General features: G+C 40.6%; 2 protein-coding genes across 24 annotated transcripts in view; both read left to right on the forward strand.

Annotated features, from left to right (window-relative positions):
- The window catches only part of ZMIZ1 (zinc finger MIZ-type containing 1), a 353,591-nt gene extending 345,721 nt beyond the window's left edge, over positions 1–7,870 (forward strand). For 21 of the 22 annotated variants that reach the window (XM_080598347.1, XM_080598336.1, XM_080598348.1 and 18 more), the window contains one exon: positions 3,218–7,870. In XM_080598347.1, coding sequence (XP_080454473.1) covers positions 3,218–3,325 — 108 coding nt within the window. In that variant the 3' untranslated portion in view covers positions 3,326–7,870. The remainder of the gene's footprint in view (positions 1–3,217) is intronic. The other variant, XR_013953115.1, reaches the window with a different exon arrangement.
- Positions 7,871–17,581: 9,711 nt separating this feature from the next.
- Positions 17,582–25,309, forward strand: PPIF (peptidylprolyl isomerase F). Of its 2 annotated transcripts, none has more exons than XM_080598363.1 (6): positions 17,582–17,796; positions 18,385–18,415; positions 19,241–19,329; positions 21,814–21,910; positions 22,698–22,773; positions 23,628–25,309. In XM_080598363.1, exons 1-6 carry the CDS (start codon positions 17,632–17,634, stop codon positions 23,761–23,763), a joined length of 594 nt encoding a protein of 197 aa, XP_080454489.1. In that variant the 5' UTR covers positions 17,582–17,631; the 3' UTR covers positions 23,764–25,309. The 2 variants fall into 2 exon arrangements, with proteins under 2 accessions (XP_080454489.1, XP_080454490.1); XM_080598364.1 differs by lacking the exon at positions 17,582–17,796 and adding an exon at positions 17,999–18,011.
- Positions 25,310–26,534: the final 1,225 nt, after the last annotated feature.

Here is a 26,534-nt window from a genome sequence, read left to right on the forward strand (position 1 = left end):
GCATCCTTCTGGTTAACCACCTACCTACCTCACAAAATCTAAATTTCTTAGCTAGGGTTAGATTTTCATTTGAGTCATGCGTTCCCGTACTTGTATCTTCTGTCTGGTCCAAAGTCTGCTGCACAATGTAATTTTCTGAGAAAAGTGTTCACCTCTGTGCCTCAGATTTATATCTGTATTACTGTTGCTGTGTACGTGCATGTTCCCTGTCACGCGACAGCACTGTGCCGTCAGGCAGCCTCGCAGAGGGGCGAGAGGGAGGAAGAGATGCTCCAGTCACTGCAAAAAGATCTCCGTGGAGTAGCATCTGCCTGCTAGAGGGAGGCTGCTGCTCTGTCACACAGCACGGTGACGGCCACGTCCCTTGGGAGCTAGCTACGGGTCAAGTGGCAACCAGAGGTCTCTGCCCTTAAGGACCATAGGAGTAACATTAATAATAGGTGAAATAATGTCATTTTTTCTTCAGGTATTTAAGTAACAAAGTATGCTGTTACGGGTCAGGCACATAAACCTGGGTGAAAAGCAAAGTAGAAAAAAGCCTGTACGTTTATGATAGTAATGTGGGTATCACTGATGGAGGCATGCTGGACTCAATGGGAGACTGAAATGGTCTTAGCTCAATGAGGGGACGAGTGCTGTACAGTGTGGGGAATGTACGTCTTTGAAATATCTGTGAGCTTCATCACGATCAGATGAATTACTTCAGTGGGTTTAACTTCTGGTGGCTGTGTTGTGGAACCAGGCTGAGCGAGGCACCATGTGGCGTTATCTGTGAGCTGAAACCAAGCTGGGGAATGCACCATAGGCAGCTGAGTCTGCTGCCTGCTGACAGGGTTGTGATCGTTCACTAGTGCTTCAGTGTCACACAGTCTGGGGTTTAACCTGGGTAGAGGGACGCACCTGATACACATAAAGATGACTCACACCACACAGCAGAGGCCCTGAGGCTCACAGCCCTCCTTAGACCCCTGAAGAGTTCGCTTCAGGAGCACCGGGTGCACCGCTCCAAATTCTGCCAAGCCCAGCACATCCCCTGGTGTCTGCCCCACCCGTCTCTCCCTCCCTTCTGCTCCCGCTTAGCCCCTTCAGCGCCCCGCAGCTCCTGCTGCGCCCTTGGCTTTTCACACCGGCTGCGTGCCAGGCGCTGAGCTGCAGGGCCAGCTCTGGCTCTAGGTGGGCCCTGCCTTTCACAGGCCTGCACGAGGGGATCTGGGAACACGCCAGCATTCTCAGATACCCTTCCTCTTCCGAATTTCCACCCCTTTGCTCTTGCCACCCCTTATACAGTGTTAATTTATGCCTTAATTTAAAAAAAAAAAAAAAAAAGTCTGATTCTATTTTTCGGGAGTCCTAGAAACATTTTAATCCCAAATTTTTGCCATTGCTTCAACATGTGAAATACACCCTCAAAACTAAGGACTTCATCTTTAGAGATACTGAGCATATTGTTTATAACTTTCACTTTTCTAAAAATAAAATAAAAATCCCCTGTATACAAGAATGAGTCTCAGAGACATTATGTTAGATTTTTAACAATTGAGTTGGAAAAATGTGTAGGAAAAATTCAGCCATTTTTTTCTTTCTAAACATTTGGCAAGGCCGCCATTTTATTTTGGTCTCCCATATTAGATATTCAGAAAAACTATGATAGCAGGTGAAATACATTTTGCCTTATCGTTAGTCTAGTGCTATTACAACAGCAGTTTAGCTATGAATAAAAGAAGGAGGTGTTTTAAGAAAACATTCCTCTGGGACATTTTGTTTATGTAAACTTGGCATCTTCTTTTTTTTCTAAAACACTTAGGAAGTAATAAACTTCCTTCTACATTTCATGTGTAGCTTATTTTAAAATTATGTTCATCCGTTTAACGTTAGAAGATGAAGCTGCATTTTCAGAGGAGTAATAGAAGCATATAAATATAATATTTGCATGCTAAATGTGATGCAGTCAAGCTTTTGGTTTTATAGTATTTGACAACATAAAACAACTTAAGATGAATTTCTCATACCTACTGTTATTGTTAAATCAGTCCATGTTTTTCTGTCTTGGCCTCAACGCAACGCTGAATATAAAGGGAGCTTATTACAAACTCTTCCCTGTCATTTTTTAAATACGACACTTTTCACCAAGCCCTGGTGAGATGCAGAATAAACCAGAAAACATTGCCTTTTACAAAATCTAGCAGTTAAAGTGTGCTTGTTACCTGTCAGATCAAAAAGAATGAGTGATGCTTGGAAAAATGAATTTTTCTATTTGAAACACAGTATTTGTAAAAATATAAGTAAAAGAATCACAACTATTTTGATACTTTAACATACTGTGGAGATCAGTGCATCTTCTGTTGGATGGGGTACCATGCCCCTGACCGTTTAAAATGTCTCAAATTGCATGTAATGGTTTAGCTGAGTAAGCACTTCAAGCCCCCATCAATACCACGGAAAGAAATAGGACTCATCTACCTGCCTTGTCCCCCCTCTCCCGGTATTCTTCCTCAGGGTTTTTGCCGTTTTTTTTTGTTTGCTTGTTTTGTTGGTTTTTTTTTTTTGGGGGGGGGTGTTGTTTATTTTTTGTTTGTTTGTTTTGAGGGGTGTTTTTTTGTGTTTTTTTTGGGGGGGGGGGGGCAGGTGATTTATTTTTTTTTTCGTCTGATTTAGTTTTAGCTCTTGATGAGTTCTGGATCCCTCTGACTGCCCCAGAAGATACGTCAGTGTGCAGAGGTGTCACGGGGTGACTCAGTGTATGAGGAAGGGACAGGGCTGCCTCTTTCTGTAAGGATGCAGGCATAAAGCAATCACCATGCTACTGTGTGAGTCAGATCTGACTGGTGTTGTTGATCTGCTTTAAAGCTTAAATATGTTTTCCTGGTTCAGCCTTTTATATGAAACTAAGATACATAACTAGCATTTATCAAGAAGTTTTTTCAGCATTGCTAGCCAGGAAATAAACTTTATTGATGAGCTTTGTGATGGGGAAGTTGATTGAGAAACCCTCACTGAGATGATAATGTAATTCATATGTAAAAGTTGACTAATGCAGACTTTCACAAACCAGTGGATGCTACATCATCCTAGGGTATTAGGCAGGGATACTGCCTTCAGACTTATTTGGATATATTAATATGAAAGCCAGTTTCCAGGAATGTGTGGTGTTTAATCCCTTTTTACACAAATGTATTTCTGTTATCTGTAATTTTCCTTTTATCTTTATATTTTATAGCTGCTTCCAGAACTCACAAATCCAGATGAGCTGCTTTCATACCTGGATCCTCCTGACTTGCCAAGCAATAGCAATGATGACCTTCTGTCTCTCTTTGAGAACAACTGAAACTATGTGTATTCCCCCATCCCTTTCACTTGTTCACACGTGTGTGGCTGCACAGCAAGGAATCTTAACACTCCTTTTCCACAAAAGAAGAAAAAAAACTCACAAGTTGATCCAATGGTGCACTCCCTGCTTTCTTCATCTTAGAACTGCTTTTGTCAGCTTCAAAAACTGCGAAAGTGACGGGAGAAAAAATAGACAAAAAATGCAGTAATCTCAGAGTCTGCCGTGCTACACATCACAATGAAGCATAGACAGTTGTGCAGCTATTGGAAACCCCGTTTGTTGTTCATCCTATAGAGAGAGAGTTCTGTGATAAACATAGTGTGAAGTATCTTGGCAAAAACCAATCTTGGCAAGGGAAGAAAAGGCAACAAAATGGAACTGTCTTTAATTGACCTGTCTCAGAGTGTCCTTCCAACGCATGTTCTTCCATTTTTTTGAAACTGTATCTCCCTCCACCCCACTTCCCCTCTGTCCCCCTCCAACCACAGGTTTGTGTTGGAGTAATTGTCCTGGCTACACACAAAAAGCAGAACACAAACACATTACAAAGCTCCAAAAAGCACAAATCATGCAGTAAAGTGGCAAAGATAGGGAAGACATACAAGCCCGTCAGAAGGAGACAGCAGTTTAGTAAATAAGTCTTCAGTAACGGAGTCCTGAGCATCTCCAGGCTGCAGCCGCGTGTGTTTGGATTTATAGAAGTGCAGGAATCGTAAATGCCTCTTCGCAAAGGATTCCTCTGTTCAAACACACAGATTGGAAACATGGGAAAAATAAAAAATGTTTTCAAAGTTTAGTTTTTTTTTGTGGTTTTGGTTTCAAATCAGTACCGTTTGTGGCTGTGCTAACATCCAGCTGTTGAGATGGATGGCACAGGTCTTTTTGCCATATATTCCATACAGAATGGAGAAGAGAGGGAGGGGGGAATGCAAACCCAAATACTCTTGATTATTACCTACAGCCTTCAGCTTCCTGAGTGTTTGTGTCACTGTTTGTATTGCACAATACATAGTAAGACAAGCTGGGTTGAAGGCAGATAGGAAATCATTGCAGGATGGGGGGAGATTAACATCACTATCTGCATAATTATTTTTAATAATCAGCTTGAAAAGGGGCATTGAAATTGGACAGACATTTTACAGCTTCCTTTTTGTTTTGCTTTGTGTTCTGTTTTCATGACTGTTACAAATAATTCAGCCTTTTTCTTTTCTCCTCTTTCAGTCTTTTTTTTTTCTTTCTTTTTTTTTTTTAACTTTAGCTGCCAGAAAGAGATTGTTCTCACGAAGGAATGGGCATGGGGAGAAAAAGTAACTTCGTAGAATGCTGCTGCCCTCAAGAGACCCTGATGCCACAATCACTGTCTTGCCCCTGTGATCCGTGCTTCTCGTGTGGTTGCTTCTCCTGCATGAGCTTCCTATTGCTTCTGTGCCCATTTCTGTGCTCTTTGTCTCTCTCTCTTATAAATTATGTACAGTAGCTGTGTAAGAAGTGCATGTGTGCCAACTTTGCCCTTGTGGTGCAACATTTCAGCTTTTGCCCACTGTACAGTTATTGTTTTAGTTTCTTTTTGTTACTAAAGCAAACTTGACCCTACTCCTTTCCTCATCCCAAACCCAATCTGATAACCTTTATTTGCTCGCCACAACGCGTTTTAAACTTAAGTGCCAGACAAAATTTTGTTTGTTCCTGTCTGACTAGATAGTTTCCTAGCCCTTTGTGTTTAGTTTGCAATGCTGTAAATGGCATGCTATGTGCTTACAACTCTGGATTTGCTTTTCTCACCAAAGTCATATTTGTAAATTCTTTGCGGTTTTTGTTTTATTTTGCTCTTTGTTAACGTTTCCCACTACTGCTGTACATGCGTCGTGATATATATATGCTAGTCAGCAGCACCTTGCTGTAGATATTAAAGGAAATGGCGGTTTAGTTCTTTTATTTTCCAGTAGGAGTATTGAATCTGTCAAACATATTATGTAGAGATGGTCCCACACTTATATTTTTCCTGTTTCAAGTTTTTTTAAGAAAGGCGCTGTTCATTATGCAAAATCAATTATTTTAAGAATTGCTATTGTAAATATCTTTGTGAATATTTTAGTATTGTCTTTGATAATATTCAACATTTTCATGATCTGGTTATACTTTTGCTGGTGTTTTTAAATACCTTGTCTGAAGAAAAATATGGGTCCTTTTTTAAAAAAGAAAATTGAGGGTTCTTTAACAGAATAAGGGAGGTTTGTTGTTTGTTTTTTTTTTTGTTGTTGTTTTTTTTTCCCGTTTTCTTTTGATAATTAGCCCAAATTTCATATCCATTTATGTGATGAATGAATTGATATGTCAGGCAGTACCTGGACAATCAGGGCCCAGCTCTGTCATGGAAACATAGTAAAAAGCGATTGCCTAGGGCATACGCACAAAACCACCACCTAACCGACCGATGTTCACCGACTGTGTGGGTACTTGTGGGCTGGCAATGCAGAGGTTTTGTTCCTTTGCCCAAGTGAGCAGAACACCTAGGACCAGCTGTCTGAACAGGTAAAGATGCACTAAGGCAAGCAGCGAGCGTATAAGGTACCTTATTTATATCACTATGCTGGTGTTCCAGCCTTGGAAGCTGGGGCGCTCTAACACGTAGGGATGTTGGTGGGTGGGGAGGGAAACAGTATAGTATATTTTATTCTGCTTAGAAGTATCTTTTTTCTTATGTAGGCTTGACAACCTGTAGAGGATCTCTGCAGAATATTAAAGATACCTTGGTATAATACATGGTAATATGGTTGTGGTGTGGTGCTGCTATCACACAACTACTAGGAAAGACCGTTCTTCAGTTACAGATGTGTTTTGTAGCCGTTTTACTGTAGTAGTTTTCCCCTGTATTTTTGCTGCATTGTTTATATAGGTATTGAAGTCGTTTGCAGGGGTGGCTAATGATAAACTGACATTATGCCCTTAGAGTTTTTCTTTCTTTCTTTCGTTTTGTTTTGTTTGTTGGTGTTCTTTTTTTTTTTGGGGGGGGGGGGAGGGGGGGGTGGGGAGGAGGGAGTTTCTTAAGCCGTAGGTTTTGGAATAAAGAAGATTTCTCACTAGTTGGAACGGGTTGCTCAGATTTTTTTAAATTGATTCTATTTAATGTTCCACCCTCCATTGTTTCCTGAGCAGCTATGTTAGTCACCTGAAATTATTTTTCTCTCAAACACAACGTTAGTATTTTAAACCAGGTATGTTAAGGATTGACCTTTTGCTAACTGGTAGTATTTAAAATGTATCATTTGAAAGTACCTGTTGGAAAGAGTAAAGGGAAAAAACTCCATAGATATTAGCAATATGTTTGGAGCAGTGTTTGCATCTGCTTTGTACAGTAATAGAGCATTAAAGTGGATGATTGACATTTTTAAGCTTAGAGAAACATTTGGTTTCCGAGCAGAACTTAAGAGATAAAATATGATTTTTACCCGTCACCCAAATGTTGGACATGTGAGACAGTTTTAAAACTATGTCAGCTAAAATCAGGTACTGTATAGTGGATTCAGTATGAAAAAGCTTCTAAATGAAAATTTAGTTATTTTTTTATCTGTTCACTGCCATATTAAAGTTTAGAGAAAAAAACTAGCAAATAGGGTAATCACAGTCATTTCTTTTAAAGCTTAATTATTATATGAAATTCCAGTAGTATTTTTATTCTTCTTTTTTTGTTTGTTTACTTTTTAATTGTTTCCCTATGGAAGTTCATCTGGGAAAGAACCCACAGAGATCTACAGTTCTGCTGCCAAGACATTATTATAGGACTGACAGATACACGCCAATGTCTGCAGTGGAGACTCAAGGGACATCTGTACATATGTAAATGACAAATAGAGACATGTTAACAGAAATGCATTCATTTTCCTTGGAATGTGCATTGTTTTTATTTCGCAGGAAAAAAAAGCTTGAAGCTCCATCTTATGTGGAAAATGAATCCTGTTTGTTAGCGTTTGTGGAGTCTCAGCATTTGTTTCACCTTCACTTCTGTAATATACTCTGATCCTTCGTTTTGTTTTATCTTCATGTAATATTTAGCTTACGTGTACTAGTCTATCACCTGTGTATTTTTAGGGTGCTACAGAAATAATGAAGAAAAATACGGGGATTAAAAAAAAATTGTAACCAAATTCATACTTTGTACAATTTTTGATATCATGATCAGAGGAGAATTAAAAAAAAAAAAAAGTACAATCTGAAGTAACATGCAAAAACGGCCATTGTCTTTGTTTGTACATTGTATGTACAGTACAATGCAATCATTTCATACTTTAAACTGGTCAGAAAAAATAATTGTGATTTTTAGTCTTGCAAAACTGTATGTAGTTAGATGATGTGACAACCTAATATTTATCTAATAAATATGTATTCAGATGAAACCTGTATATTAGGTGTTCATGTGGTTATTTTGTATTTAAAGATCAAATTATTTGACTATTGCTAGACATTTATATACTCTGTTGTAACACTGAGGTATTCTCATTTGCTCATGTTAATTTTTTTTCCTAAATAAATTTGCAAAATGAAGGTCTGGCTAATTGGAAACTGCTTTGTAAATTTTCACTTCTGAAACGCCCCACTTCCCCTTCTCCCTCCCTGGTTTGTGTGTTACTTGGAAAGTTATTTGTGCAGGACGCCACTTTTCAGGGAGCAGGATTTGCTACAGGAAGGGAAAAAGGTATGAACCAGGGTGGAAGAGACGCAGACTAAGAGATTATGAGTGCAGGTTTACTGATGGGCACAGGATCACAGAGGAAAAAAGACCAGGACATGAAATCATATCAGTGACTGCATACCACCTAAGTGCGTAATAAGTACATTGAAATGAAATCGTTGCATGATATGAATAACACAATAGTAGTGCTTGTCTCTTGTGTTGACGTGTGTTCTGAAATACAGGACAACTTAATCCTTGTGGAGAGAAGATGTTAGTGGAGAGATTAACTATCCAACACGGTAAATTTACCTTTCTCTTTGTTTAAAATTCTCATGAGTTTGATCATTTTACTTTTAACTGGAGTCTCTGTCATCAAAGTGAAATCAGTGACTTTGGAAGATGACTAAAATAAGACTTTTTTTTTTTTTAATGTATCCCCGTCTTAAAGCTGAAGGACCTGGTTTCAAATTGCAGCCTTTCAGTTATGAAGTCTGCTTAACTTCTCAGCGCGTTGAACAGTAAGCAGACTGAACCATGGCTCGAGGAGCACGCACAGGGCACTGTCAGCAGCGGTGGCACTCGCAGCTCCTTTCCTGGCGGAGTTCCACACCCATAACTAGCTGCAGTCACATGCTAGGCACTTTGCATCCAGGGACCTGTTTTTGTGGAGAATTACGGAGCATCTCTGTATATTGCATTTGTGGAAGTGTTTAGTTTAAACCCACCTTTCAAAGGTATTCAAGTATATAGGAACAACCTAACCATTTCAGAATATGAATATAATTCAGGCGTAGTAATTACCCTACAGGGACAGAAGTCCCTATTGTTGATGGAGAATACACATAAGTAGTTTTGGATAGATAAATAAAACTGGATGAGGTATTCATTTCTCAACGTTGGGAAAATTCATTTCTTTTTGCCTCAGCTTCTGCCTTCTTTGCTGGCAATACCAATTAAAAATGGTATTTCAGGATAAAGTAATAAAACTGAGTTCCAATGCACTCAGTAATGAAACAGAAAAAAGTATATATTTGTCCTCAGCCAATAATTAATGAGTATTTTGTTTCTGGTGTTTTGTTTTCCCGGAAGCTCCCAAGAAGTGTCAGTGAGACAGTGTGCAAACCTGCTTTGGCACTGTGAAGACAGAGACAAGTGTTTCTGTATGAAGAGCTCGAGCGAAGTCCTTAAGTGCTGTGTGTGTTTCAAGCTTACTTGGAAGACTGAGAAGGCTCTGACAGTTCTCCAAGTGGAGCTTCTCCCAGATGCCAGCCTGTTGACTCCAGGATAGGTATGACATGCACATCCAGTTCATGCAGATGTCTCCTGTTCCACCTTGTGGCAGGGTGTCCATGCGTTGCTTGCTCTTCCTGTGGTTCCAGGCAGCCACACAGCACATCTCTCTGTCTGTGCTTATCGAGGTGCATCATTGCCGAACAGCTTCAGAGCGCTTAAGGCTGAACATTTTTTCTCTACTCTTCCTAATCAATGTGAATCTCTGAATACGTATAAATTTGTGCGCATTGTATTACTTTACCATGCACTTCCTCATAACTTTTATAGGAGCAAGATACAAACTATTAGAAACATGGAAGTGAAACAACGAGGTTGTTTTCTGTTTGGACAGCGGGGATGGGATTCCTGTGTGTGAACAGAGCTGCTTTCTTTCCTTTAAAGAAGTAAGCCAGATGGCATAGAAAAAGTTGTACAAGTCTCGCTTAATATACGCTATATGTAATATTCTCACTTGGTGTCCTTGTCTCGGACCTCTTAAAACTCATTAACATTTGACGTTTGCATGTCTTGTCTTTTATTTGTTTGTATTTTTACCTAGAACCTGTTTCCTTCTTATCTGCTTAAATTTCAAGTCTGTCCAAATCCTCTTATACTGTGAATTTCCAGTCATGAATGATTACCTTTCTTTTACCGTTTTGAGTAATTATCAGAGTGTCACCATATTACAGTTTTCCATTGTCTCTGTCACTGGAATCCTACCAATTCCATGTAGAATATTACTCCTGATGTCTGTCATTGTCAGTGCCCTGTTCATATTTGTTCTCTCTCAAAGAAACAAAGGACAGGCATCTGCATCTTCTGCTGAGGCGTCTCATCTCCAGCAGTGTACAGAATTTTCCAGGCGAACTTAAACCAGTCTAGAAGGAACCTCATCAATTGCACAATTTCATTTAAAAAGCAAGCAGATAGCAATTATGGCATGACTCCTACAGGGCGTTAGCAAACAGCTTGGTATGGAGCAACTTACTGGTTTGCTGGCTACGTAGCTCATCTGCATTTCCAGGAACGTCTCACCTAAATTGTAACAATTGGTTTTCTGCTATTTAAATCCATCTTTATGTTAAAAATATTCTTTTTTCTAAATGTCTGGAATAGAAGAGATTAAGCCCTTTTCCCTCCATATTGAATACGTGAATATGTCTGCTTGGTTTGTCCAGTACCTTTCCAATTACTTATCTCACTGTATTTTTTGGTAGATCCAGGTACACACGTAAAGTTAGCTTCACTGGAAACATTAGTATACACCAGTTTTTAAATACATGGGTTTCTCTATGCTTTCTTTTGATTTTATTGGATAGCCTAAGAGTTTCAGGATTAACAGTTCTATTTTTCCTCTAGATCAGAATTTTGAATGATTGTATTTTTAATTTAATATTGCAACCTAGACGTTCCTGTTTGCCCATAGTTGTTTTATGATGCTGTTCTAGAGATTGTGTTAAATTGTTCTGGAAAATTTAGTTTCAGTTGTCACCCAGTTAACATTTCAACACATTGATTATTGTGAACATGGAGGAAGCTGGTTAATTTTAAAAAAAAAAAAAAACCAAAAACTAGCCAAATGCTAGAAAAAAGTCCTATATTTTCAAAATATTCAGACTGTTGTTAGACTGTTATATTGTCTTCTTCATTTTTTTTTTTCATTTGGTTTCTAAAAACTGTTGAAGTACTCCACACTTACTTAAGAAAATTCTGGAGTTGAAGTCTTATTGGGGTTTTAATGCATATGTAAATTGTGACAAATTTTCACCAGCTATTCTTATATTTCAAATTTATAATCAAATTTATAATCAGTGCTCATTTTTCCTTGGTGATGCTTCTGTATTTCTCAGAATGTACATTCTGCATAGGCTTAAGACATGCAAAATCAGTGAATTTTGGACTTAGCCACGTACATGTCTCACTAGCTGTCCTACGTAGTGATTGGTGAAAATACCCAGTTCATAAAGCTAGGCAAAATATTTTGCTTCACAATAAATCATATTTTGGTTGCAGATTTCCTTTCTAAATTACGAATGGTGGTCTTCTGTGAGGAAACGTTCATATTGCTACTACCAAACTGATGGCAAAATTACAAAATTACAGAAGTGACACTGGGACAGAACTGAAAGTTAAGGAAACCTAGACTCCTATCTCCATTGAATGCTAATAAAATTAAACCCTGAGATTTTAAGTATTTCACCAAACATTTCATTATCCAAAAATGATGTCTTCAGTTGCAAATATGTCAAAGACATTTTTTGCAGTTGACAACTTGCAGTTGACAACAAAGCTCAGTTGGTGGGACATTGTGTATTCAGGTGATTGTCACATGCAATTATGTCATTTAAGTATATCATAAAGTTCCATGCTAGCTAACGCACTGAAGCTATTACATGCTGGTGGTAAGCAATCCTTTCTGTAGTGAAACTGCAGAAAAGTGGAAAGGAAACAGAAAGACTCTGTGTGGGGAGGTTGGCTCCAGGAGAACTGTTAATTGGAAAAATGGGTGGAAATCTTTATCCATTACATGTGTGAAGCATTATTTCTGAGTGACTCTTGTTCAGCTCAGTAGCTAATACTATCTAACTCTTTAGTTTTCAACTTCTGTTGTGAAGTCATAGAACTAAAAAACAGATGTCTCAAAACTATGATTATTGTTAGAATCAGTGTAATGCAGACAGGATGGTTTATCTTGTACAAGGTAGAGAGGAAGCTGTTACCTCAAAGAGTCATCATTCACGTTTACACACATGACAAATTCAAGGAAAACCCACAGCTTTTCCAGGCAGATAATTAAAGTAGAGCTCTTAAAGAACAGAGTAGAGAAGAGAGGTTATGAAGATATGGCAAAATAAGGAAAATAATTGTGTTGAAAGCTGCTAAATATTGGAAGGATGAAAAGAACAGAAAGGGGCTAAAATTGAACCAAAGAAACATGAGAAAATAATTCCAGAAAATCAAGTACTATAGTGGGGAAGGAGAATTAAAACCATTTAGTTGGGAGTCTGGGGCACTGCCAATGATGAGCCGTGGGGATGGCCACACACTGCCCTGTACCTCTGTAAATGCTCCAACCACATCCTGCTCAAGTGGCAAGCAAAATTCACCTCAACCTTAGAACATCGCATTACCACCCTGTTCATCCTAAAATGTTAACTGTGTGGTGTTCTTTCCCTTTGTTTCACCTGTTTGCATTTTTCTAGTGCTCTTGGCAGTGATTCTAAGACACGTCGGTACTTCTCTGGTTTTGGTTTTATCAGTTAGATATTTTCTATATAACTGAGATGAGACCTAGTCAGTGGAGTTGTACAGCAAGAGAAAAGGCCCTGCAGAAGCTGGTGGGTGCGACAGTGTTGTGACACCCTCCCAGGACAAACGGGCGGACAATGTGGTGCTGACTGCCACACTCTGGGAAAAAGCTGCTAAGAGTTGCTTGTGATGAGTATTTCCTGAGCAATTCCATTTTCAGTAGAAGCACCGTGACCCCCAAACTCATCTTACTTGTACACGATAAAGTTGCGTGATTGACCAATTCCAAAACCAGTTCAGATACTTTTGCCTTACTACCTGTTCCTTAGGCCAGAGATCACAGGTAAAAAAAAAATACACAGCTCCCTGTAGATTTCAATTTCTGTGTTCTGATTGAAAAGTCTGTGTTTCGGAACACGGGAGGACTCCCTTAACTTTTGCTATACCTTGATAGTTTCATTTACAGGTAAGCAAAGCACTTCGACAGCCACCCACAGACAAGCGGCCTACCTGGACGTGCTGCTGCCTTGTAAAGCCCACTCACAGTAATAGCTGCATTTCTACCGTGGCCTGGAAACACACACTTCAAGTGTCCTACATGCCTTGTCAGCCTGTTGTGAACTGCCCATAAACGTTCATCGACCACCTCTGGTGGCGTGTGAGCAACGTTTTGGGAAGCTGTAGGCAGCTGTGCGCCACGTGCAGGCACTGTGCAATCTGCCATGCGAGCAGGCAGTTTCCATACATCACGCAGGGTGACTGAGCAATGAATTCCAGGCAAGCAATGTCACTCCGAGCTTCTGAAAGGAAAATGCTAATCATGGCTGTAAAGAGCACGAGTGGATTGAGGTTTTTCTTGTATGACTATTTGTCGGTAATTAGTATGAAATCACGTGGGGAAACTCCCCCTTTCTGTACAGTATGTGCTGCAGAGAAGGTTCATGTTGCGAGTCGGGTTATTACATGTTCCTAGGAGGAAACCTTGATCAGGGGAAATATTTATTAGCATTTTTTCTTTTTATCTATAAATGTACCTGTGTAGCTACTCTATGTGCTACGTGCTCTTGTATGATTTAATTTCATGCTGCAATCACTTAGTATAATGGAAAGGTCTTTCACCATCTCCCTCACTCTAGTCCCCATTCATAAATAAATGCATATCACAGATAACAGAGCACAAAACTCTTCCCAGCTCTCCACTCATCTTCTAGCTTAATAAAACCTCGAAGAAAAAAAAAAGTGTTTTGAAGTGCAGCATATGCTGGCTCTGCAGATGAAGGGTGGAAACGCCCACTGCAAATTCAAGCTCTCCCCACCTGAAACTGAGGTGAGCCCCTGTATGACTTCTCCCCCTGCTAACTGTCTTGATTAGTGGGGTCCTTGAGATAGCCAGGTCCCAGGCGGGGAAGGTTTTTACATGTTAAAATCAATACCTTGGGAGTTTCCCCCGTCACAGAGTATCAAGCAGTGTACATGCGAAATCCGGTTAATAGTAGATTGTAGTAGTCTCTATCTGAGTTTTTATTTGCATGGTCCAAGCTTACAACCCCATGAAGATCACATCAAGGATCAAGAAGAGTTGTGTTTAGTTGCATTCTTGCTGTTGCTAGGTAGAAAATGTGATCTTGCCACAGCTACCAAGATCAATCCAACGAGAGCAATCCAAGACAGACTGACACAATTACCCTGCATTCCCGTGTTACAGACCAGCAGGCATGCAGTAGGCCAGATACAGTCAGGAATGCCTGTCACTTTTTTTTTTTTTTTTTGCCAGTGCAGTGTCTGTCTGCTAGGGGGTTACACCATTTCATGCTCCTTGGAATCAAAATTCCCAAATTTAAGCTACATTTCAAGTGTTTCTGATGCTTTTGAAAAGTCACCTAACTGCTCTGTTTCCTGTCCATCTTGGCATAACGATGGTAAAATTTACGCAGTAACCACACAGTCCTGTTTATAAAGACGTTCAAGTTGTAAGCGATGTATCAATATGAAATACTGCTATTGCATTTTATAAGGTTCCTGTGCAGGAATTTCTCTGGTATGGCATGAGTCCTTCAATAGGTGTCTTTCTAAAAATGCCGATTTAGAAATTTCTATTAAAAGTGTCCTTCTTGTTTATCCGCCTGTAAATTCTGTATTGTCTTTTAAGGCTGGATTTGCTGGTACCAGCCCCCCTGATGGCTCTGCTGAGGCCTCTGTCTTCACTTTTGACTGAGCCACCACCTTCAGTCACTTATCCTGTATAGCTCAGGGTGCACTCATTTCCTAGCCAAGCGCTGTACGATTTCAACAATGAACATATCTTCAAACGGATCTCTTCAATGCTCCTCTAAATCATTTCACTTCACCGAGCTAGCTCCGGGCCTCATGTTCTAGTGATCCAAGGTGGTCTTTTGGCAGACTTTATATATATGTATATATATATATCTTTTTTTCTTTTCTGTCTTTCTTGGAAAATGACCTCTGTGTAACTCAGAAGTTCCTATCATGCTGTCTGTACAAGTTTTAACTCGTCTGACTGTGCAGGAATAAAACATAACGAGCAATTTAGCAGTTTTAATCCATAAGCCTACGGATAATGATTTAGCTTATATTCCCAAATAAGAAATCACCACTGTGACAGAGAGTGAGATGGTTTGCTTCTTGCAAAGGCCTGTAAACATGGAAAACAGCATTGTTTGCTCTACCAAAGATACCTGTGAACTCTTAGCAAAACAATTAAAAGCTGCTCTGGCAGTGCTTTCAAAGTGCAAAATTAAGATGCTACTTTCTTTCGCTTGTCTTCTGTCTTATTAAATAATAGGCCTTCAGGGCCAGAACTGTCTTTTATTATAGGTATGCACAGAACTCAACACCCAAGTGCTAATTTTGGTTTGGGCTTCTAGTGGCTACTACGATTAAAACATTAAAAAGAGTGTGGTCATTTTTCTTGTGGTCGCCAGAGAATTAAACAGATTGATGACTCGATTAAATTATTTCCCAAAACAAAGTAGCAGCTGAGAGCATAAAAGGCAACTGAAAAATACATACTGATTTAGCTACTATTAAAAATAATAATAATAATAATAATTGTAGCTGGTAATCACTATACAAAATAAACAGATGATTTTCAGTTTCACGTGCAGTAGGAGTCTTGACAGCTTCTTTCTTTAGTGTGTGTGTTTTCATGGTCAGAGCTGTATGGGAACACATCCCTTTTGCTCAGTCAGCCTGTTCCTTTTGTAATTTCTCTAGCTCTGAATCCAAAGTGTTGCCATTTCATCAGCTGTGTTTACTTCAGCCTTGTGTTATGAATTGGAGAACCAATGCTGAAATTTCCACTGTCCATTGTAAATGTGCAGCTATTTTACCCCAGTTCTGGAAGCAAAGGCACCCCTTTTTTGGGGTGATGCATGACTGTTGAATAGAAGATACATGGTAGGATAGGATGGCTTGCTGTTAGAACAATGTGTTTTGTCTTTTTGTGTACCTTTTCACCTGTCAAGGACATTTAAGCCCGCAGAGTCTACCCTTTGGTGTGGAGTATCTTTGGGATCATAGTCAAAACAAAAAACCACAAACCCTCCCCTAAGTCCCAGTACTTAAATGTGAGAAGACAAATAAACATTTCAAGCTTTTATTTATCCCTGTTTTCCACTTGTGAATCTCAAGGATAGGTATTTTCCTTTTGTCTAGTATATGTTACAGATATCTAATATATTTTCTAAAGCTCTTACTGCTTCTATTGTTCTCTGGATTCTCTCCTAAAGCCCACGGTAATGGACACATTTGAGAGATTTAGAAAAATTGCTAATCATCTCCCTTGCCCTACCTATCACTTAGGAGAAGTTTGCTGTTTTCTAAATGTTATATGCTGTATTGGCTATAAATACCAACTGGAATTTCTCATAACCAAACCAGATGATTCTCATAGGCACTTGCTTTGTAGATGATGATACTTTATTTAGGATAGTTTGAATGAGAGCCAACTGTAAAGAAATGAAGAAGGATTTCATGAAATTAAGCAACTGGGCAACGAAGTATCAGATAAAAATAAATGCAAATGAAGTAATGCAAAAACAGTCCTAACTTTCCATATAAGTGGCTCTGTTCACCGTTTCAACTTAGCAAGAGTTGAGAGTTATGGTAAAAAGGTCCATCAAAATGTCTTCTTAAATGCTCAAGGCCAGCCAGAAAGTGAACATGTAGAAGAAACTATTAGTAAAGGAATAGAAAACAGAACTGAAAACACCGTTATGGCATTGTATGGACAAATTCATTGTTTACCCCTCTTTTGGATACTGTGCAAAGATCCGCTCATCTCTAAAAAGATATCATAAAACTGGAAACACCTTGGAGAAGGGCATTAAAGGTGATTAGAGCCACGGAACAGCTTTCTTATAAGTAGTGATTGAATTGGCTGCAACTCGGGTCTTGAAAAGACATGACTGGGAGGTGCAAAGATGTAGGTCTAAAAATCATGCCGAGCATGACATAGCTGGGTAAGACTCGTTTCCTCCAGTACAAGAAGTAGGGCGCATTACGTAAAGCTAATGGAGCAATCTTTGAAGCAGATTCTTGATGCAATGGGGAGCAGATTTGTCGAAGGGCAGCTTCCCAATTATTGCCAAGGTGGCTGCTGCTGATGCTCAGGGTTAAGAGAGGTCCAATGACCTGGAAGCTGTGAATCGCTGTCTCAAAGCTCTTGTTAAATTTTCCTCTGATGTACTTGCACTGAATTGGCACGAGGTATGGATCTCTTTGGCGTGCCTGCCTAAAAACCTGTGTTCATCTAGTGTTTCTCAGTCTTTTGTGGCTGTACGTTGGGATTCTGCCCTGAACTTTGTGGTCGGGGCAGGACCCGATCGACAGCTTTCTGGAGGCAGCGAATGCCATTGGTGAAGTCCCTTTCAGCTGCCGTTTGTACTGACAAGAGGACTCGAACGGGGCTGGAAGCTCCCTGTTCCAATAACACGTCCGGTTGGACTAGGAGGCGAAGTGCAGGTGCGGAGCTGGGGCCGCCAGGCGGCTCTGTGAGGGAGGCCGGGCGGGAGGCCGGCAGTGCCCGCCCCGCGAGGGCGATAAAAGGCGGCGCGTTGCGGCCCGCCCGTGTCTGCGCGCCCCGGGCCCGATGCTGGCGCTGAGCGCCGCCCGCCGCCTCCTGCCCCGCGCCCGGCCCCGGCCCGGGCTCGCCCGCGGCTGCGGCTCGGGCTCGGGGCCCGGCGCCCCGCGGAACCCGCTGGTCTACCTGGACGTGGGCGCCGACGAGCAGCCGCTGGGCCGCGTGGTGCTGGAGGTACGGGCGGGGCGGGGAGCGGGGTCAGGCGCACCCGGCCGGGCCGCGCCGCCAAGGGCGGGCGGGGAGGGCAGCGGCTGGGGGGCTGCTCCGGGCACGGCCCCCGGCTGTCCGCGGGGTCGGTAACGAGCTGCGGGCGGGTCGGCGTCAGCAGTCCGGGCTGTCGTGAGTCGGTTTGCAGCGGTAGTTTCTGCGCCTTTCTCCTTGACCTCTCGGTAAGGTTGTGCCGCGTGGCTCCGTGCTGGGCACGCCTCGGTCCCTGCGGTTGTCCCCGCCGCGGCCTCGAGCCCCGAGGTCCTGCCTAAAGGTTCTTCGTGGTTATTGTAAGGCTGTTGTGTCGACTGGGACAGTTCTTAAACATCACTCAAGTTGGCGTTCAGTAAGTAGCCAACATTTGCATAGGAGAGGATGCTGTGAATTATCAGCCGAATCAGTACCTGGAATTTCGCAGATTTTGGGGATGGCTTGGGGGTTCTGATAGCTCACATTTAGGTAAAAGGGTTCAATTGCACTCACCACACACAAGTTTTTCAGTGCACGTATGTGTGTAAAACCTGACTAATTCTTCCTTTTCTTTTTCTTCAACAGCTGAAAGCTGATGTCGTTCCAAAGACAGCAGGTAGGGCATCACCTTGAGAATTTCACGCTTAAAATGGCAGGAAGAAGAATATTCTCTCGACTTAGGGAAACTATTTCCATCTTCCTTCCCCATTTGTTAAATCTAGAAATATGTTCTGAACTTTGTCAGAACAGTGCTAGGGTTTTAGTTTGTTGTTTCAAATAGTTTTATTTTGTAGCTTCTATGAATTTGCGTATAGGCCGTATGTTGGCTTACCAGTGGCGAATAACTATGCTTGAAAATGAATTGCCTTTCATTAAAATCAAACCATGGAACAAACTGGAAAGGGAAACCCACAAATGGTTCCTTCTGGTAGGGCTTTCTAACAACATACAGGGTTTTGTTTTCCTCGTCACTAGTTAACTAGTGCACTCAGGTTATAAAGTTCTTGTGTTTTTCCACGTGCTTCCTTCCTTATTGCTTATTTAGTGGTTCTGAAAAACTTGTAGCTTTCTTTCAGTTCTCAGTAGATGAACAGAGTAAGGAAAAGCATCATCTCCACAGTTAATATGAGAACAAAGGCATAACATGCAGAAAATGCAGTCTTTGACTCCAGAATGGTGGGGCTCGGGAGTGTAGGTAAGGTATAACAGCAAAATCCAAGGGCAGTGCGAGGGAGAAGGATTCTGTTTGTACCCTGGTTTGCTTTATTTCTGTAGTTTTTAGCAGTGTTTCTTTGAGGATGAAAACAACCAACTGATAATACTTTAAAGATATAATAGACTTTTTGAAGTGTATAAACTTGGGACCTAGTGAAGTTAATTGTGTTCGATTTTATTATGTGTCATGTATGGGAGCATACTGTTTTATGCTTTGTTTTCACAGAAAACTTCAGAGCTCTTTGTACTGGTGAAAAAGGATTTGGTTATAAAGGATCCACTTTTCACAGAGTGATTCCTTCGTTTATGTGCCAGGTAATGTTGTTCTTTGTTTTTCTTTCACTGTTAAAATTATCTGTATGTTATTCAAGTATTTTTAGAACCCTTTAGACTAGTGGTAACATTTCAAGTGGCTGTGCTGTAATAACCTTTGCCAACTGCAGAATGAACAAGTGACAGTGTGGCTTGTGTTTTTGCTCTTTTGGCTCTGGCTGTTGCTCAGCCAATCTTTTGTACTAATAAATGCAAATTCTGTATAGGCTGTCTTAAAAAAAATGGCTTAAAGCACAGCTTTTATAGCAGCATACTAAAGCATGGGTTATATTTGATGAATGGCACTCGCTTGTGAGTAGAATTAGAAGCAACCTTACATGCTGAGTAAGCTAAGAAAACAATGTGTCCCTTCTTTCTTCTTAGTAGCATAATTTGTTCACAGTAAATAATGTGTTTCATTGGGGAAAAAACTTTTTTTTCCTCAACATCTTGCTAATGTGGAGGGGAGGAGGGAGCAAAAACGATTAGTTAGGATAAACTTTTGGGATGGCACACACAAAGAAGATTTTCCTTTTATTTAAAGGACACCTTTCTGAATTCCAAAATGAAGTTGGTTAGCAGGTTTTTTTGGCCTTCTTGAAAGTCTTTTTTCTATTGCACTTTGCAGATAAACGGGATTTCTGCTGTTTTAGTGCACTGAATTGTTTAATTCCTAGTGGTCCTCTCTTCCCTTAGGAGAGGTCCCCTCTTCTCTACATTGCATTGTAGTATGGCTTTGAAAACAATCTGAGATAAAGGTCATAACAAGTGGGCTTTATTAACTGGTGACTGTGGTGGTCTCCCATCCTCTTTAACTTAAAAAATACAGCTGTCTGAACAAGAGACCCTTGTATGACCTATTTCTGCTAAGAGACGGGGTACAGGTGTGCTGTAAAGGAACTAATTTCTTGCCTTTGAAATGAAAACATCATTTTTGTGGTGCTGACAAAGGGACACAATTTAATGGTCTTGCTGGGGTCTGAAATGTATTTATGTAAGAAAGATAGAAATCCTAAGTTGTACCTCTAGTTTGTGAAGTTCTGTGTAGTGTGGTCCTCCTTGCCTCTTCCCTCCTTCGTCCCCACAAATGGACCCAAAATGAGGATACTAGGATGCAGTGAGATGATGAATTAATGTTCAGGAATTACTCAGTAGTCATTACTGAAGTGAAATATTGTCATAGGTTTCCACATACTTTTAAGCAAGATGAAACAAGCAAGAAGCCCTTCCACTTGTTGAGATGGAGTGTTAATATGATTCAGGTGATCGGTATGCCTAATTGGAGTTCATCATATCCAGATGATGGCTGTGACTTGGTAATTAAGATGCCTCCATATGGCACCCAGCATGTGAAGCATACTTGTGGGATTGCATAGGTGTTGCTGTAACATAGCCCATAAAGGATTGCGGGGTGCGAATGGAAACACGAGTGCCACGTGAGGGAGTTCGGGAGTGCCAGCCTGGGTAGCCTAGTTTCTAGGAGAGGAGACAGCAGCTTGCTGGGAGCAGTGTTTGGCAGCTGCCTTCGGGAGTCGCTGTGGTGTGGGGTTTTTTTTCTTTTGGTTATGTTTTGTGCCTAAACTGAGAGAGGCAGTCGGGTCTATGCCAGCAAGCAGCATGTGGCAGAGGGCAGTGTAGAACACCTTGGATGTAGCACGGGGTAGAGATGCAGATGAGAATCTACTGCAGTGGTTTGTGTTTTGCTAAAGAAAAAGGTACTGTATAAGGCCTGACTTTTGTGGCTTGTTTTCAAGAGGAATGGCCTCTTCAGTTACATCTTTGAATAAAAACAATAAAAACAGAAGTTTGGGATTACAACTGCCAGAGATTCTGAATGTCTTTCACTTATCTGTCAGCTCACCTGTGAGTTTGAGTGGGGCTATCCAAATCTAGAAAGCAAAGTCATCCTGCTGTAGTGAAAGGTACTTGTGTCTGTCCACTTAGAATAAGGGAAACTGACGTGGCTGCTCAGTGCTGCATTGCCAGTTCTCAGCACTTAAGCAAGAAAAGGTGGAAGAAGCGAATAGTAATGTTGGAAAACCTGACCGGTATTTATCCCTCTTGGGAGAAGGGGGGGGGAGGAGGGGGGGATGTGGGATTTTCCCTGGCTTGCCTGAGTTAATATATTTGGGTGTATTTGCTCTGAGGCATTTGAGGTGTTTCTTAAAATCACTGCTGAATTGCTGCATCACTTTTGGGAACAAGACTTGTAATACAGAAAGGTGGTTGTTCGAGATAGAGACATCAACTGGAGAATATCAGCAATATCTGGAGCAGAAATTTGCTTTTAGCTTTTTTACATTTTCTTTTAGTTACATGATTTTAAATCCTGCTGTGACCATACTCATTTTTAACCTGAGATTTGAGAAAATTTGCTAATTTTATTACTTTTAAATGAGAGCAGGTGAGTACATTTTTGATAGCATCGTTTTTGATATAAAATAATGCTATGTGTGCTAGTAAAGTTAATACCCATTTCTATTTCAGGGTGGTGACTTCACAAATCATAACGGAACTGGTGGAAAATCCATTTATGGAAGTAGATTTCAAGATGAAAATTTCATACTGAAGCATGTAGGACCTGGTAAATGAACATATTCTTTCTGCCTTCTGATGACTATAACCTATAATGAAGATTTAAAAAAAAAAAAAATCTTTAGATATGTGGAGCACATGGTAGTTACAGAAATGTTACTGAAGTTTAACAGTACATTGTCCCTGGCATGTGTTTATTTGTAGACTGCAGCATAAATATGTCAGCCCATAACAGATGATGTTGTTCCTTACATAAAAGGGACTATGCAACATCAAGATCATTAATTTTTTTTGTTTTGTGTTTTACTTAGAAACTCTACCAAGATCAAATTGCTACTTTGATTTCCTTTTTTTCCTAAGTCAGAGTTTAATTTTTACTTGAATGGTTATTGCAGAAGTGAAATAAAGCATTCTGAGGTTTCTTATCTATCTAACACAAGCACATCCTTATAAGATTAAATGAAACCTAGTAAAAATAAAGGGAAACCCATGCAGACACATCTGATGAAATCCCAACTCTTTTTTTTTTGGGGATTGTTACTTCCTCATAGCAAGAAACTACTGCTGCTGTTGAAACACAGTAGAGGTTACCTGGTATTAATTACATACAGGACATGTACAAATAATTGTTACCACAGTTCTGGCTGTGGCAAGAAGAAAGGCTGGGCTGGAGGGAATAGTTCAAGGCAAGAAGTCGGCGTCAGCAGTCATTTGGAGATCACGTGACCATCTTATATGTCTTCTGTCTGTCTACCATTAATCTAAATATGTGGAAGAAAATTGTCTTCTCTACGGCATGCTGTTCATACCAACCTAATAACCTGCTGCTGTTACAGGTGTTCTTTCGATGGCTAATGCAGGACCTAATACAAATGGATCACAGTTCTTCATTTGCACTGCAAAAACAGACTGGTACGTTCATAGCCCTGCATATCAACTTAATGAACTGGTGCCTAGAACCAGAGGGTTTTTAGCTTTCTTAGTTTGTGATTTTTAATTTGCACATTACTCGACTGTAATGGAAAACAGATGGGTTTGTGCCACTTGAGGGAGGAAGGGCTGTGAGGGTAACAAGTAGCTTTACATGCAGTTGATACTACTCCAGACACAGATAAGACCCTATAAATTGTCTGAATTTCTGTCCCTTTTGTAGTTGTGTTAGTGCACCTCTCTTTTCCTTAGCTTATTTCAGTGCTTTGTGCACTGATGTCCAGTTTTCTGTGGTCCAAGCATAAAACAGAACTCAGTGAATCTAATGGTCAGGTACAGAAATAAAAAATAAATAAATGAAAATAAAAAACCCACCAAACTTAAGGACAGGACTTGATGGCAACTAGTTAAGTCTGCTTTACTCGAACAAATGCAGTACTTGTGCTGGTGACTGAGGATGTGTTAACCTGGAGCAGTGCTTGAGGGGCTTTACTAGCATATCTGCAGTGTGTGTGGCACGCAGACTGGCCTAGCTCACCGTGCTTCGTGCCACATCATAGTTGCAGGTAGGGTAACTTCACTTCTGTGCTTTGGTGTAAACGGAAAAGCTGTAAGGAATGAGTCTCAACAAAACAGGGCCCCTATCCCTCATAACACGTACAAGGTCCAGAGCTAAAAGTTTTTCTTGTCACTGCAAGTGCAGTTGTCCCTTTCCCATAATCAGAGTTGATCAGCAGGTAACAGCTATGATGATCTGTTTACATCCCTTTGCTGCACGTGATTTGGTCCAGTCTTTGTTGTTTTATGTAAATCTGCCTTTGTTATTTCTGTTACAGGCTAGATGGAAAGCATGTCGTTTTTGGGCATGTCAAGGAAGGAATGGATGTTGTGAAAAAAATTGAGAGCTTTGGTTCCAAGAGTGGAAAGACGTCCAAAAAGATTGTTATTACTGACTGTGGCCAGCTGTCATAACCTTTTGCCCTGCCATTCAAGACGACTTCAATGCTGTGAAAAATGGATCATAAAACCAAAACATTTCTGATCCCATGAGTAGCACCTATGGAGCCATATTTTCTACTTAACTTGGTCCTACTTTTATACTTCTATTGAATAATACTGCTTGAAAGCATAAAATGTTTAATAAAAACATGTTTTAACCAAGGTACCTTGGTAGTCACTGCCACAGTCTCTTGGTAGAGATTCCCACTGTGTTCTAAAAGAAGTAGTGTGGTAACTGAGACCATATCTGACTGCCCTGTTAATAGCGTTCTTACTATTTGGATGCTGTGGGTGTTAGAATTGGTGGTGGAGTTGATAACTAAATATTTGGTAATTGACAGATAGATCAAAGATAAATTGAGAAACACCATGTTCCCTTTGGTTCCAAAATAGTCATCTATTTTATTGTTTGTCTCATCATTTTAAAAAATGATACTAACTAATGCTCTCAAAACTAATTGCAACAATACCATCAAATGTTTTCTTTCTGTGTTTCAAGTCTTTTCACTAGAATTAATATGTGTGGTTGTGGGTTTTTAATTTGTCAGTTTCTGTAGTCTGACCACTGTTTAAAACTGAACTGATCCTTACTTGATTCAGCGGAGCAATTTGACTTCTGGGTTAAGTAAACTGCTTTAAGATGAGGTAGCGCGCTGGTAGAGCTCTACCAGTTCGCTAAGGCTACAAATGAGACAAAAGATGATGGGACTTTTTCTACTATCCAACAGTGAACTTACTGGAAGTACAGTTCTGCTCCGAGATGTCTTTGTGAAGAATACAGCACAGTACTCAATAGATCAGCTATTTTTTCACTTTAAGAATATTATCAGAGTGTAATGAGCTTGCTTGAGTGAGAAATAGGTTTTAGTGATTTTTTTTTTTGTCCTGTTAGTCCTGCAAAGTTGGCCCATCTCGGATTATGGTTCCTTCTCATACATCTCCAGAATTGGGCACTATGGAGTCACATAGCCGCCTGGGTGCAGCAAAATCATTGTTGTTGTGCTTGATGCATGAGAAGGAGAGAATTCAGTTGATCAGATAAACACATTTCATTTGTAGAAACCAGTGTGTTTTATGTGGAGTCCTTGAGCAGTAACAACTGTTGGAACCTCACAATATTACTTTTAGAATCGCTAAAGCTGTGAAGTATTAATGCTTGTGGGAAAAGCACTTGACTGTTTTTGTGTGATAATCTTGTTACTGAAGAGAAAAATAAAATGTGATAGCTCTTTTCAACTGTGATTACTTCCACTGCATTCTGCTAATACATGGGTTTAAAGCTATTCTTTACTGCAATTTTTTCCACTGAGGGCTGCATTCTTGTGTGTACATTGTAGTATTCTGAGAATAATTTAACAGAAAATGGAATTGACAAACTTTTTATTCTTTCCTGTTTCATCTATCTTTGTAGTATTTTTCAAATATTAATTTGTGCTGTTTTGGCATATTTCTATTTGATATGATTGTTTTCTCTTAATTTGTATATGAAAAATAATTAAATGCAGTTCTACCACAAAAAGGTGTTTTTTTCCCTTTCTTAAACAAGACTTTGGGAGCTTACCTGGAAGCAGGAATGTGAGGTGCTGAAGCCTGTTGTGTTCACTTGGGCTATTCTATTACATCCACTTTGCAGTGGGTCTGATCTGCAGGTTATCAGAAGCCACCTTGTTCCAGAGAAATGGCCATCAAGAGACAGGGCAATGGTACTAAGCTTTGCAGCTCTGAAATGTCCAGCTTATTCCATCAGCTGCAGAGATAATGATGAGGGAAATGTAAATTTACTGGGTGGGTATTTTTTTTTTTCCGAATTATGCTTTGACTGGGTTTTCCAGCTTCTTGAAAGACATCTGAGGCCATATGCCTATATGTGACAACAGGGCTACAGCTTGAACTGTTACCCCTGAGCTCAGGGCCAGAGGTGGCAGTGGTGGTGTGGTGGGATGCAGGGTTGCAGAACCTCAGCATGCTGGGGGCCTGTCCCATGGCTGTTGGCCTTGGTTTGCTTGTCCACTGCATGTGTCCGAAGATGGGCTTGCAGCTCCTGGGTAAGTGTGGAATTCAGCCTTGCCAGTAACTCTTCCTGGGTGTACCTCTCTGCCTCCTGGGTGCCTGCCCCTCTCCTAGGAGTCCTCGTGTGTCACACAGCTAGCAGGAGAAGAGGCTTCTCCCTTCGCAGCCTTGCTCCATCATTGTGTCAGCCTGAAGGCTGCAGTCTGGAACAGGAAGAGTTAGGCAACATCAGCATCTGCTTGTGCCTTCCTCACTCTGGGATTTTGTATTTCATCAGGGCAAAATTGTTACAGTAATGAATTCTGCCAGGGACAGAAGAGGGCTCTCACTTTTGAAGTTAATCCATTTCAACTCTGAGAGAAGGAAGTGCCCAAAATGACTTTTGAAGATGATAGAGATGTGAAATCCCAATGGGATAGATGCTTTCCTTGTTTTCTTCCAGTAAAAAAGCGTTGATCTTCGAGCAATTCAGAACATGGTTCAGTGTGAAGCAGCTGAGTGATTCTAGAGGAGATAATAGAATTCACACCTATATTAAAGTGTGAAAGAGGGCTGTCCCTGCAGTTGAAGTACAGTGTGAGGCCTCTTTGTCCCCATCCCCACCTTTTGCTACTTTGGTGCTTCCCTGGCAGGGGGGCTGTGGCACCACTGCTGGGCCCTGAGGTACTGGAGTCCCTTGTGAGCGATGCACCAGAGCGATTCAACCAAGTCTTTGCTAGTCTATTTTGTGTACA

Source organism: Anser brachyrhynchus (assembly GCF_964034855.1).
Source record: "Anser brachyrhynchus genome assembly, chromosome: 6".
Taxonomy (NCBI): Eukaryota; Metazoa; Chordata; class Aves; order Anseriformes; family Anatidae; genus Anser; species Anser brachyrhynchus.